Consider the following 15500-nt stretch of genomic DNA (forward strand, 5'->3'; position numbering starts at 1 on the left):
TTTGATTGTAATGTAATCTATTTCACTTTCCCATTGTTTTTCAGGATAAATATTCATTAGTGCACTTATATAAACGTTAATGACTTTTGTAATTAAACTATGTTAAGAGGTACGAGTATGTGTGTTTATTTCATTTTATTTACATGTTTCTATCCAAGTGGGGTTTCAACACGATGTTCAGGATATTCGCATCAGCTGTTTGAACTGTTTATGTACATGTATACAAAATTAATTAGAAACCGGTAGATGTTTTCGGTATTTGTATTTGTATATGACACAAAATGGGAACAAGCCACCGTGTGCTCGACCCCTGCCTGCAGCACTGTTTATAATTTACTCGCACATCGTTTAGACGTCATCTGTGATCAAAACGTCATACCAAATATAACACTGGTGAAAACTGCGCAAACACTCACTCAATAAATCGGTGCATTTGATGCATCCACAGTTTTGACAAAATTGTGTTTAATGCATTATCTCCCCTCCATTACCAAGAGCTTCATGCCCAAGTCTAAAGTTGGTTTTGTTTAACGACACCATTAGAGGCCGTTGATTGATTAATCATCGGCTATTAGATGTCAAACATTTTGTGATTCTGTCTCGTAGTCATCAGAGGAAATCCGCTTCAATTTTCCTAACGCAGCAAAGGATCTTTATATGCACTTTCCCACAGACAGGAAAACACATACCACGACTTTTGACCACTTATAGCGCACTGGTTGGAACGAGAAAACACCAATCAGTTGAATGGTAGCCTAAGTCTATGAAATTAAATTTAAATATACAGTTCCTGATTAATGTTCATTAACCAATTTGTTCATAAGTTTATTCAGTATTTTTGTTTTCTTGTACCTTGTAGTGAAAACAGACCATGTTCGTTATAAACAGATTCGTTACACGTTACGTTCCTTACACCCAGTAATCTTTTACAAAATTGTGGGAGTTGCCATACGAAGGCACTATAGAAAACGTCTGCTTTTGTTGTTACAATGCAGGATACAACAGAGTAGAACTTTGTGCAAATAACTGGCTAAATGTGGTCAATTATACGAATCGTGCGAACGGTAACTATTTGTTTCCGTCTCCAGTGGTAAATATTACTGATATGCATTGTACTAGGTTAATTTTCATTTTATTTCCTAAAAATACTTTTTTTCGTACGTACGAAATTATTTGAAGACAAAATCCAGTTTGGGCTTCTTACAAATATCAAGACGACCAGAAACACCTTGAATATACAGACATTGATATTGTAAACAAAAAAATATATTTAATATGTAAGTTTAATCGTAAAAATATTTTATTAGTCGGAAACATCTTACAATGCTGCAAACTCAGGAATATCCCTTTAAATTCTGCAAAACAACAGGAATATTCCCTTTAAAGTGTAATCAATGTTAATAAAAAAACAAATATAGCACGATAATTGTAATTGCATATCAACAAATCAAATAATTGCACTAATAATTGCACGAGTGTAATCAAATAGTTTAATATTAAAATAAAGATAATTATAGCACGATACATTGTAATTCATTATATATCTAAATTGCACTAATAATTGCACGAGTGTAATCAAATAGTTTAATATTAAAATAAAAATAATTATAGCACGATACATTGTAATTCATTATATATCTAAACTATGCAAACAAAAAATTCAAAAATTTGTTGTGGAAAACCACTGGGTATAAAAGCAATTAAAATCATAAAACACGGCAGCCGTTTGGCGTTGATGCCTTAACTTACGTTTTGTTAATAATGCTGTTGGTGTCTTCGACAGTTAAGTTTAATTACATGTATCAAGGTTTAAGATGTTCGCAAAATCACCAAATGCCAATTAAAGTTGAATTTGGTGAATTTATTTTATTGTAAATTGGATAAAACTGTAATTCGAAAATCGCCATTTTAGCCGTTTGGACAAATGAAAGTTGAATATTTCTGCACATTTTCCGAATTAATTCCACAAATACTGTTTTGGCTACAGCTTAAATCCTGATATACTTGTTTAAAATTTTAAACAAAACATTATGAAACTTTAAAAAATGTTTTTTCTGAAATCACCTTAAATTAAACGTTCAAAAGATTATTTAACATCCACAAGAGAATAAGCAAACTAGTTGGAATGGACAATGTTTTTTGAAAGACCGGGAAGGAATATGATTTAGTGGTAGGCGTTCATGTGAGGTGCGAGGTCTCGCAGGATCGATCCCCTTGGTGTTCTGTCACGGGAGATAAGACAAGATTAGTATATCAAAGGACGTGGCCGGGAAATTAGTATTTTACTTACCGACAACTCAGCACATTTAAAATTTTACGGTTATTTGGTGTAACATGTTTTGTTTTGTTTTCCTATACGTGATCGGGACTAATGAACTGAGGAAACCCGCTGTCACAAGACGGGGCTACTTTTAACAAAAAGGCAGCATGGACTCTTTTTTTTTCTTATAGACAGTGCATGTACATACCATGGCTTTAGGTGTATCAGTCCGGGCGATGGTACGTACACGGAGGGCGATCGATCCCACGTACCCATTGCACCTGGTATATCATACAGGTGTGGGGAAATATATATATTAAAAATATGAATTAAAATATCACAGATCAATGCATATTATACATATCTTCATTTTGTAATTTTGTCTTGTGTTAGCAATAAATACGGTGACACACTGCTGCAGTACAATACAGTGTGTAAGAATACACAGTGCTTCTATACTTGGCAACCAGTGATGGCCAACTTTGACACACCAACGTCCATGATATCAACTATCTCAAAAACTAGTTTAGCAAACGATAGTTTGGACAATTTACTTTTCCTCTGGAATAAATACTAGAATGTTTCATACTATGTCGTAGTCTGGTGTGATCTCGTCACTGACTGACCCCCGACGGAAAGAGTCGAGCCGTAGACCGTCAGGCCTTATGCTGTTGCGTCTCCTGTTATAGACATTGAAGCGGCGCTGATTTTCAACCTGTTCTCGAGACATCGAGATGGAGGGCCGGCGCTGCTGGTATTGCGCCCTGTTGAGCTTGTGTCGCACTGTCCTGTACCGCTGCTGAAACATCTTCTCATACTGTGTTATGGTCTGAACGTTGTCGGTCTCGTCGCTCGAATAATCAGCCTCTTCCTCGATTGTAGACATCAGGCCTTCTGATACCTGGCCCGATGTTCTGTCATCGTCGTCGTCTTCGTCTTCATCAAAACTGTCGTAGTGGGGTGACATCATGTCGACGTCGTCCACCATGACACTCTGGAGTTTCTTGGCCTCGCGAATAGCGTCCAGTGAACTCTGGTCGTCGTCGTCCTTCACACACAGTCTCAATTTGGTGCTGGCTATTAGATGGAGGAACGTTCCCCACTGGTGCGCTAACATCCCGAAGAACTGTACTGCCACGAGCAGAGAAAAGAATGACAGAAACACCACAGAAAAAGGCTCGTATTTGCCTGCTATGAAGAATAAATCCCTCAATAGGTTTTCCTTCATCTGAAGCTGGAGTATCAACAACGTAAACAGCAAATTTATCAGAAAATATGCGAATACTATGTTGTTGCGAGCACTGATTAAATCTGCCTTAATCTTGTCTTGCCTTTCTTTGTTATGTTTTTGTGGTTTTAAATACTCCTCAATAATAACATTCCAAAATCGTTTTTCCTCATCGTCTATGTCTTTTATATCATCTGAATCTGGGTTTTGGCTTGGTAAATGTTTTGCCCAGTGTTTAGGATCTTTAATGATGAAGACTTTCTGTTTTGTTGGTCTTGAAGGTCTTCGAAGTTCTTCTACTACAACTGCTTGACAAGGTGTTGATGTTCCAGCAGGCGTGATACAGTTATTTGGCGTTGATGCCGAAGTTCGAGAGCCCAGTGTTTGTCTTACGAATGTTTTCAAATCCTCTAACACAGTTCTTAGTCCCAAGGATTCCAACCACTTCCCGATTCTTCCTTTCTTGACCACAGAAACCACTGATGTGTCAAGATCTGATGCGTTGGCAGTTTTCGGGGATTCTCGTGTCCCCCATGTCACAACGTGTAGATTGCATAAGAAAAATACGGTCAAGAACACAAATGTTGAAGGCACTGTGAAGTAATACAAAATACCATGTGGTAGACATAGTATTTCCTTGGGATGTGTTAAACCCGCCGTCACGAAGACAACCCCCATGGCGACCATGAAGAGGACACTTGGTGTTGTGACTGTCCCCTCTTCCACTGTCTTCATTATTTGTCCTACCACGACGATCACCATCACAATGGCGTACACGGACGACATGATGGCTGCCACTGCCACCTGCGTCTGTGTCTTCGCCTTCAGACACAGTATGATGTACAGCAACACGGGCACGACGGACATGAGATATGCCTGCCACATGTCGATGCCGAGGACTTCGTTGTACGAGCCAGCGATCATGTACACGACCAGACCTGGCGCCAGGACGCTGCAGGCGAGCAGCAGGAACTGGTAGATCATGAACAGGAGACTGATGTTGTCGTTCATCTTGATAGTGGTCCTCCAAGAGCCGATCAGATCAACGACGTTAGCCAGAGTGGAGGGTGACCACCTTCGCCTCTGGATGTAAAAGTCGTTGAATGTTTCGGGAGCATACGTGTAAGAGTCGGCTCCTGCGCAGTAGTCAATCTTGTATCCTTGTTGCAGAAGAAGCGTACACAGCCATCTGTCCTCACCTGAGAGAGAATAATTGGAAGTCATCAAAGCTGTCTCATAAGCATAAATATGTCACGAAACAAAATGTACGAGAGAGAGAGAGAGAGAGAGAGAGAGAGAGAGAGAGAGAGAGAGAGAGAGAGAGAGAGAGAGAGAGAGAGAGAGAGAGCGTTTATTTAATGACGCACTCAACACATTTTATATACGGTTATATGGCGTCAGACATGGTTAAGGACCACACAGATTGAGAGACGAAACCCGCTGTCGCCACTTCATGGGCTACTCTTTTCTATTAGCAGCAAGAATTATTTTATATGCACCATCCCGCAGACATGGTAGTACATACCACGGCCTTTGATATACCAGTCGTGGTGCACTGGTCTGAAACGAGCAATGGACCCATCAACGGGGATCGATCCTAAACTGACAGCCCATCGAACGAGCGCTTTAGCACTGGGCTTCGTCTCGCCCCCAAAATGTACCATATCCATATTTCAGATATTGTGTTTTGATTCGCAGTATAATGTATAATGAATATACCATGTCTAAGCTGATATTACAAGCTATAATATGAACATGTGACTGCAAAATATATGAACATAGTGGAATGAAACGGAAATTACGATGTTTAACTCTGTCTTCTTGGACAATACAATTATACAGCTACATTTTATCTCAATCTCAGAAAAATAAAATGATTATTACATCAATGGAGCAACATAAATATTACCATCACAACTCCATCCGAGATACCAATTAGAATCATGTGGTACCCTTGTCTATGACAAATATAATAAAACATCAAAACTTACTTATAGTGCAGAATGCCATCTGCTCCACGGAGAATGAAATTATTATTTCTCCATTAGTTTATTCTGCCTACCTACTTATATATACACACATTCTACAGACAGATATCCAGCTATTAGATACATTAACAAAAATGATAAACAGGTAGACCTACAGAGTTTAGTGGGATAAAATAATAATGAAAATTGTATTTAAATCTCTATGGAGCACACGACATCCTTCGCAATGGATAGACATTGCTGTTCTATTTATATTTAGACTATTTTTACAATTTGCAAATAGTGATAGAACATTTTTGTTACTTTAAAAAGTCCATTTTCTTTGTTATTATGTGCAGCAAAACTGGAATTACTGTCAAAATACAGTTCGTGGCGGCTGAACGAGATTATAATAATAACGTATAGCAGCAGGTGTGACTTTACATCGGTAATGATTCTGTTTCAAACACACCTTGTTCGTACTGAATGTAATGACGACCTTACAGCAGTAATGGTTCTGTTTTAAACACACCCATTCGTACAGCATGTAATGACGACTTTACAGCGGTAATGATTCTGTTTCAAACACACCCTGTTCGTACAGCATGTAATGACGACTTTATAGCGGTAATGATTCTGTTTCAAACACACCTTGTTCGCACTGAATGTAATGACGACTTTACAGCGGTAATGATTCTGTTTCAAACGCACCTTATTCGTACTGAATGTAATGACGACCTTACAGCGGTAATGATTCTGTTTCAAACGCACCTTGTTCGTACTGAATGTAATGACGACCTTACAGCGATAATGATTCTGTTTCGAACACACCTTGTTCGTACTGCAAGTAATGACGACTTTACAGCGGTAATGGTTCTGTTTCAAACACACCCTGTTCGTACTGAATGTAATGACGACCTTACAGCGGTAATGGTTCTGTTTCAAACACACCTTGTTCGTACTGAATGTAATGACGACTTTACAGCGGTAATGATTCTGTTTCAAACGCACCTTGTTCGTACTGAATGTAATGACGACCTTACAGCGGTAATGGTTCTGTTTCAAACACACCTTGTTCGTACTGAATGTAATGACGACTTTACAGCGGTAATGATTCTGTTTCAAACACACCTTGTTCGTACTGAATGTAATGACGACCTTACAGCGGTAATGGTTCTGTTTCAAAGACACCCTGTTCGTACTGCATGTAATGACGACTTTACAGCGGTAATGATTCTGTTTCAAACGCACCTTGTTCGTACTGAATGTAATGACGACCTTACAGCGGTAATGATTCTGTTTCAAACACACCTTATTCGTACTGAATGTAATGACGACCTTACAGCGGTAATGGTTCTGTTTCAAACACACCCTGTTCGTACTGCATGTAATGACGACTTTACAGCGGTAATGATTCTGTTTCAAACACACCCTGTTCGTACTGCATGTAATGACGACTTTACAGCGGTAATGATTCTGTTTCAAACGCACCTTGTTCGTACTGAATGTAATGACGACCTTACAGCGGTAATGATTCTGTTTCAAACACACCCTGTTCGTACTGCATGTAATGACGACTTTACAGCGGTAATGATTCTGTTTCAAACGCACCTTGTTCGTACTGAATGTAATGACGACCTTACAGCGGTAATGGTTCTGTTTGAAACGCACCTTGTTCGCACTGAATGTAATGACGACCTTACAGCGGTAATGATTCTGTTTCAAACACACCCTGTTCGTACTGCATGTAATGACGACTTTACAGCGGTAATGGTTCTGTTTCAAACACACCCTGTTCGTACTGCATGTAATGACGACTTTATAGCGGTAATGATTCTGTTTCAAACGCACCTTGTTCGTACTGAATGTAATGACGACCTTACAGCGGTAATGGTTCTGTTTGAAACGCACCTTGTTCGCACTGAATGTAATGACGACTTTACAGCGGTAATGATTCTGTTTCAAACACACCTTGTTCGTACTGAATGTAATGACGAGCTTCTGTCGGCTCCGTGGCGTACATCTTCATGATGTTGTCATCGATGAGAGCAGATCCTCTGAACAGACTGAAGCATCCGGGGCAGCACAGCACACAGCCGAACACGTGCTCGGCAGCTTTCTGCAGCCAGTGGCCGACAGCGTACTCGAACTGCTGGTACCAAACCATCGGCCCGTCTCCGATTGGATGTATGCGACCACATACCGCCGCAACCTTTCTGTTCTTTTTCATCCTGTCAATCAAAAGCTGTACCGCCTCTGGACGGAAGTCTACGTCACCATCCAGGCACATGACAAATGTATTGTCTGCCTATAGTACAAACAGAAAGAAAGAAAGAATACTAATACTGCCTTACTCAGAGACAAGTAGTTTTTAAGTGTTGACAACAATAACAAAAAAAAACCCCAAAACCCTAACATTATCAACAACAACGAAAATGATGCTTCATTTCCAAAACGTAAAGAAATGTGTTTTTGACAGTATATTTGAAATATATTGGTAAATAACATATTGACATTGGTATTACTAACTAATGACTACATTTTATTAAAGGCTGGTTTGAAGTTAAACCAGCCATAATAGGCATTTTCTAAATACAATGTTGAATAAGTTAGACATACAAATGGATCTCACATGGTGGACATACCAGGTATCTTTGACATGTTCTGCAGACCTTGACAGGAAAAGAATAGAGGGGAGTGTTTTCTTGCACCATATAAATTCACATGCTAAAGGGAGCTTAAATTTACTATCCTTGAACTTGTCTCAGGGAAGTGAGAGATACAACTTATTCTTATGTAAAATTAAACCTGAACAGATACATATTTATAATTAAACCTTTAAAATTAATTGAACAGCTGTGATGGCCGGACTAGTAATGAAACATTGGAGTTCGTGACCCTCACCTTCTGCACCACATCACGTGGCAGATTGTTGAGCATGGACGTGAATGGCCTAACTCTGTGTTTAGACTTCTTTCTGTCTTTAACTCGTCTACCAACGTCTGTTTTCGAACGACCATTAAGCAGGTCATCCACTGTTTCATAGTCACGGAATAATTTGAAGCCCAACAGATAATACATGTACATAATCTGAAAGTAAAATGTCATGCGTCTTTGATTATTTGCTGCAACATGTACTAAAATATAGACTTAATATTGATTTTGTTTCCTTCCAGTTATTTAGTCATCTTAAATAATGTCAGTTGTTATCGCACATTGCTCTAATGCGTACAGCTTTGGACATCAAAACCATCTACATAAAGGCATTTGAGATGAATAATAATTATTTTGTGTATTCTACAATCATTCACAATAGATGAATTATCAAACGCTTCAAAGGTACCTCGTCCTCAACAGTAAGAGTTTATTTACTACAAGCGCGCCATTACATATGTTAAAAACCTGCATATAGCTTATGTAATCAACAAGACGCAAAAGAAAGAAATGTTTTATTTAACGACGCACTCAACACATTTTATTTACGGTTATATGGCGTCAGACATATGGTTAAGGACCACACAGATTTTGAGAGGAAACCCGCTGTCGCCACTTCATGGGCTACTCTTTCCGATTAGCAGCAAGGGATCTTTTATTTGCACTTCCCACAGGCAGGATAGCACAAACCATGGCCTTTGTTGAACCAGTTATGGATCACTGGTCGGTGCAAGTGGTTTACACCTACCCATTGAGCCTTGCGGAGCACTCACTCAGGGTTTGGAGTCGGTATCTGGATTAAAACACCCATGCCTCGACTGGGATCCGAACCCAGTACCTACCAGCCTGTAGACCGATGGCCTAACCACGACGCCACCGAGGCCGGTCAACAAGACGCCTGACGGTCTGAATTAACAATATTTAAAGCAATAATTATTTTACAGAAATATTGCTGAAATTATCTTAGTGTGAAATACATTTACATTTGAAATTAACTTCTTGTTTCGCTTATATTACTGACTAAACTATTGTCACATTGACAATTTTAGTTGTGATATTTTTAACAAACTGTTTGATAATTTGGGACATATTAAGGCAATATAATTATGAAATGTGCATCTCAGAAGGAGTCTGTATTTTATCATGTTGGTATCAGAACAAAGTTGACTGGTAATGAAGTACGGCAGTGGCAGCAACGCTACGTGATTATGACATGTTGATCAAACCCACAAATCGTTATCTGTTTAGCTGCAGGCAGGACAATTGCCTCCCTTGTATTAACTCACTAAAGGAGGCTGGGTTATTTACCCCATCAAAGGAGGGGACTAGATTGGTAGTTACATAAAATATATCACAAATGTTCTCTTTTGGCGATGCAGAATACTGAACGTTGTGTTTCTATTGTCCGAACCAACTTGTTAACAACTACAAAAAATTACTCTCCTACCTTTAATTGTCGTTAGATTTCCTCCAAAGTTTGTCCAGACACAAATCGCAAAAAAACCCACTACTAATATACAGATTCCACACACGAGACTGCAGCGATGTAGCCGATATTGTCTTTGCTGAGATTGTATAGGGAAAAATAAATGCAGTTTTCTGCCGTCTGCCATGTTGCTTGTTTATGGAATACTCTTCAAGAGGGGTGAAAGCCTCCAAAGTATGTGACACAATTAATATGAAATCGATGATCTCTAGTGGTATCATTAAAATAATAATAATAATAATAATAATAAAAAATAATAATAATAATTTGACGTCATCACGTTTGCTTTTATATCATAACATGTTATGACGTTGTTAGATTAAGTCCTATCCTTTCACCCCTCTTGAAGAATATTCCATAAAAAGTCAAAATGGCAGCTGATACAAAATTACATGTTTTTTTGCCAATGCGCTCTCAGCGAAGTCGATATAGATGACATAGTTAGCATCTGGTATGTGGAATCTGTGTCATTGTAATGGTTTTTTCAAGATATGTGTTTAGACAAACTTTGGAGGAAATCTAACGGCAATTAAAGGTAGGAGAGTAATTTTTCGTAGTTATTAACAATTTGGTTCGGACAATAGTTTAGTCAATACATAACCTTACGTTTGTATTGTCACCAATGTATGATCATAGTGGCAACACACGAGACCTAGCACATGCAGTAGAGTTCTTGGCTACGGTCCTTGGGTGGAAAGATCGAACTCTCATTAGTGGACACATTCTCTGATTGGGTTATTTCCCGTCCCAACCAGTGCTACACGACTGGTATATGAAAGGTCGTATGTGTGCTTCCCTGTCTGTATGGACGTGCACATACAAGACCCCTTGTTGCTGATGGAGACACGTAGCAGGTCTCCTCTGAAGACAATGTATCAGAATTAGAAAGAAAGAAATGTTTTATTTAACGACACACTCAACACATTTTAATTACAGTTATATGGCGTCAGACATATGGTTAAGGACCACACAGATATTGAGAGAGGAAACCCGCTGTCGCCACTTCATGGGCTACTCTTTCCGATTAGCAGCAAAGGATCTTTTATATACACCATCCTACAGACAGGATATCACATACCACGGCCTTTGATATACCAGTCGTGGTGCGCTGGCTGTGACGAGAAATATCCCAATGGGCCCACCGACGGGGATCGATCGAGCGAGCGCTGAACCATTGAGATATGTCCCGCCCCTGTATCAGAATTACCAAATGTTTGACATGTAATTAAACCGATGATTAATTAATCTTTCATTGTGCTCTAGTGGTGTTAAAACAAAACAAATAAACCCAACCCAACTGACCTGAGACCATCTCTTCTTGTGTTTGATCTTTTCCTTATCCTTGAGATGAACGTTCAGTTTTGTCCCTCCTGGCATCTCCCACTCCAGTCTCCCTCCGTACGGTGTGATCAACTTGTCAGGTGCCTTCAGGTCTATTCGCCCCTTAGCGATGGATCTGGTTAGAACCAAATTATAAAGGTGGTGAGGAAACAGCCATATGCGTACGAGCTCCCATTGTAAAGAGGTGTCGTATATAAATGCAAATATAATGGTACACAAATAGAAGAAAGGAAATGTTTTATTTAACGACGCACTCAACACATTTTATTTTACGGTTATATGGCGACGGACATATGGTTAAGGACCACACAGATATTGAGAGGAACCCCGCTGCCGCCACTTCATGGACTACTCTTGACGATTAGCAGCAAGGGATCTTTTATATGCACCATCTCATAGACAGGATAGCACATACCACGGCCTGTGTTGTACCAGTCGTTGTGCACTGGCTGGAGCGAGAAATCACAAAAAGCAGAATTCCCAGGTAATAGTACCGTAGACAAGAATGTCTGTATCATTTCACACTTGGTTAAGCAGGACTTAGCAAAATAATTCTGCATAAGAATTAGTCATGATTAACTACGACTGCTATATCAAAGGCCGTGGTATGTGCTATCCTGTCTGTGGGATGATGCATACAAACGATCCCTTGCTACTGCAATCAGGGTTTGTGCCAGAGGGTAAGTGAAGTGAAATTATGTACCCTAAAATTTTGAAAATTAATGGATATAATTTTATAATTTTAGGTAGATTATAGTAAAAGAACTTCTGTTTAATATTCCATAAATGCAATATACAATTTCAGAACATTTGGAACCCATAACCACCTAATAAGGGAACTTATGATACGTTTTGTTTTTATTATGTACCCTCAAATTATTTTCTAGCAGAAAGCCTTCCAATGAACCACATAACCCAAATTGTTGATAATACGATATTGTATTATTCTTAAAGACAACATTTCGTGAAACACACACATTTAGAACTTTAACTTTAACGTTAACTTTCTAATAGAGTAAAGTTCATTACAGACACACGTGTTTTTAAAGCCGCTCAATATAGTTGTCAGACAGTTTTTAAAATCTTCAGGTACTACAGCGTCACTTATCGTTTACTTATGATAGGATAAGTTGTTAGTAATGTATAATGCTAGCCTGAGATTATCAACTGCCATGACAGAGTTGACCAACTCGACAAGTGCGATGTAAATTCCCCCACTTTAGGTGCGCTCGGATTAACACCTAACCGGTCATAGGAGTTGTATGCAACGAGAATCGAGTTGTAATACTAGACTCAGGCTAACAACTGTAACGACATAGTTGCCAAACTCGCCGATCTCACGACTTCAACAACTGTCCAGTTGCTAGTCTGAGCACTATTACAACTCGATTCTCGTCGTATACAACTCTAACGACCAATTAGCTGTTAGTATGAGTGCACCCGTCCAACGTAAATGTCTAGATAGCATTACACATTACTAACAATTGTTTGCTGAAATATTTTTTTTAAAGTATATCCAATCTTTCTAGCTGATGTTGGTAGGTGAAAACAAATTTTATAAAAGTCAGCGCCTTTAAGACAATGAGAATTGTAGGCAGAGTTTGACAAATGGAACAAGATAAATAAAAGTGTGAACCAGCCTGGGCAGGATTTGAACCATGGGCGTCCGAGTCCTGGTTGGAGTTTCTAGTTGTTTGATCAGTACCAGTCGGTGGAACACCCATGCGCTACGCTAAATTATCTGTGTTTATATCTCTGTTTATATGAACACAGACAATATAGCGTAGCGCACATGGCAGTTCCATCGACTGGTACTAACAAACATCCACAGTCTCCAACAGGACCTGAACGCCCGTGATTTGAACTACTGTTCTCACCTTGAGGGGCTATCGGCTAATGGCCCGATTAAAAGACAGCTGCAAGGACTACTCACGACACTGCGGCTAATGACCCGATATAAAGACAGGTGTAAGGACTACTCACGACACTGCGGCTAATGACCCGATATAAAGACAGGTGTAAGGACTACTCACGACACTGCGGCTAATGACCCGATATAAAGACAGGTGTAAGGACTACTCACGACACTGCGGCTAATGACCCGATATAAAGACAGGTGTAAGGACTACTCACGACACTGCGGCTAATGACCCGATATAAAGACAGGTGTAAGGACTACTCACGACACTGAGGCTAATGACCCGATATAAAGACAGGTGTAAGGACTACTCACGACACTGCGGCTAATGACCCGATATAAAGACAGGTGTAAGGACTACTCACGACATTGCTGCTAATGGCCCGATATAAAGACAGATTTAAGGACTACTCACGACACTGTGACTAATGATCCGATATAAAGACAGATTTAAGGACTACTCACGACACTGCGGCTAATGACCCGATATAAAGACAGATTTAAGGACTACTCACGACACTGTGACCAATGGTCCGATATAAAGACAGATTTAAGGACTACTCACGACACTGTGACTAATGATCCGATATAACGACAGGTGTAAGGACTACTCACGACACTCTGACTAATGTCCCGATATAAAGACAGATTTAAGGACTACTCACGACACTGTGACTAATGGTCCGATATAAAGACAGGTGCAAGGACTAACTCACGACACTGTGACTAATGACCCGATATAAAGACAGATTTAAGGAGTACTCACGACACTGTGACTAATGGTCCGATATAAAGACAGGTGCAAGGACTACTCACGACACTGCGACCAATGGTCCGATATAAAGACAGATTTAAGGACTACTCACGACACTGTGGCCAATGGTCCGATATAAAGACAGATTTAAGGACTACTCACGACACTGTGACCAATGGTCCAATATAAAGACCTATTTAAGGACTACTCACGGCACTATGACCAATGGCCCGATATAAAGACAGATTTAAGGACTACTCACGGCACTATGACCAATGGTCCAATATAAAGACAGATTTAAGGACTACTCACGACACTGTGACCAATGGTCCAATATAAAGATAGATTTAAGGACTACTCACGGCACTATGACCAATGGCCCGATATAAAGACAGATTTAAGGACTACTCACGGCACTATGACCAATGGTCCAATATAAAGACAGATTTAAGGACTACTCACGACACTGTGACCAATGGTCCAATATAAAGATAGATTTAAGGACTACTCACGGCACTATGACCAATGGTCCAATATAAAGATAGATTTAAGGACTACTCACGGCACTATGACCAATGGCCCGATATAAAGACAGATTTAAGGACTACTCACGACGCTGCGCCTGGCATCACCTCGAGCAGCAGCTCTACGTACTCGTTGACCACTCGCTGCTGTGTGTCCTCGTGCGTCAGGAAGGCGTCGTCAAACATCACGTGAACTGGCAAGTAGCACAAATAGGATTGTTAATTACTACATTTAACCAAAATTCATTTATATAATGCAGAACAGTGATATTTAGTACAAAACCAAGTTAGAAGGGATGGTCGTAACCCAGTGGTACAGTGCTCGCCTTGTGCACGGTCGGTCTCGGATAGATCCCTGTTTTTGGGTCCCAGTAGGTGTATACTACCAGAGCGGGATGTAGCTCAAGCGGTAGCGTGTTCACCTGTGAAGCGGTCGGTCATCGGATCGATCCTTCTCAGTAGACCCATTTGCAGTTTGGGCTATTTTCCGTTCCAACCAGCAGTCCACAACTGGTTCATCAAAGGCCGTGGTATGTGCTGTCCTGTCTGTGGGAAAGTGCATATACAAGATCCCTTGCTGTTTATCGAAAAGAGTAGGCTATGTGGCGGCAGTGGGTTTCCTCTAAAGAAATATGTCAGAATGACCATATGTTTGATGTCCAATAGCCGGTAATAAGATAAAAATCAACGTGTTCTAGAGGCGTCGTTAAATAAAACAAACTTTGTATACTACCAAATCACATGTGGTTAAAACTCCTACCTGCAGCGTATCAAAGAACATAAACACCACAGATATAAATACTACCACCCCTCACCCATAAAGTGAATCAGGAAAAAATTGGGGGTCAAACTGCTCACTTCAGAGATAACGCATAGCATCTACGACTACCCTAGTTCCACACAAAATTTAAGTACTTTTTTTTAGAGATACCCTATACATGTTTCAAGCACAAGGCTACTTGACACAGTGGCACTAGATGAAATAAAATTGTATAGTAATACATTATGCCCAGATGAAACTTTTTTTTACAGCCAACACACATTTATCACCAGTCATAGGACTTGTGGTGTTAACTTCTCTATCAAAA

At 39.8% G+C, this 15500-nt stretch overlaps 1 protein-coding gene across 1 annotated transcript in view; it reads right to left on the reverse strand.

Annotated features, from left to right (window-relative positions):
* Window positions 1-1457: 1457 nt before the first annotated feature.
* The window catches only part of LOC121387901, a 62426-nt gene continuing 48383 nt past the window's right edge, over window positions 1458-15500 (reverse strand). Inside the window, exons 26-30 of the mRNA XM_041519129.1 lie at window positions 14501-14606; window positions 11178-11331; window positions 8360-8545; window positions 7427-7763; window positions 1458-4687 (exon numbers count right to left, since the gene is read on the reverse strand). Coding sequence (XP_041375063.1) covers window positions 2844-4687; window positions 7427-7763; window positions 8360-8545; window positions 11178-11331; window positions 14501-14606 — 2627 coding nt within the window. The 3' untranslated portion in view covers window positions 1458-2843. The remainder of the gene's footprint in view (window positions 4688-7426; window positions 7764-8359; window positions 8546-11177; window positions 11332-14500; window positions 14607-15500) is intronic.

The sequence above is a fragment of the Gigantopelta aegis genome, chromosome 2 (genome assembly GCF_016097555.1).
Source record: "Gigantopelta aegis isolate Gae_Host chromosome 2, Gae_host_genome, whole genome shotgun sequence".
Taxonomy (NCBI): Eukaryota; Metazoa; Mollusca; class Gastropoda; order Neomphalida; family Peltospiridae; genus Gigantopelta; species Gigantopelta aegis.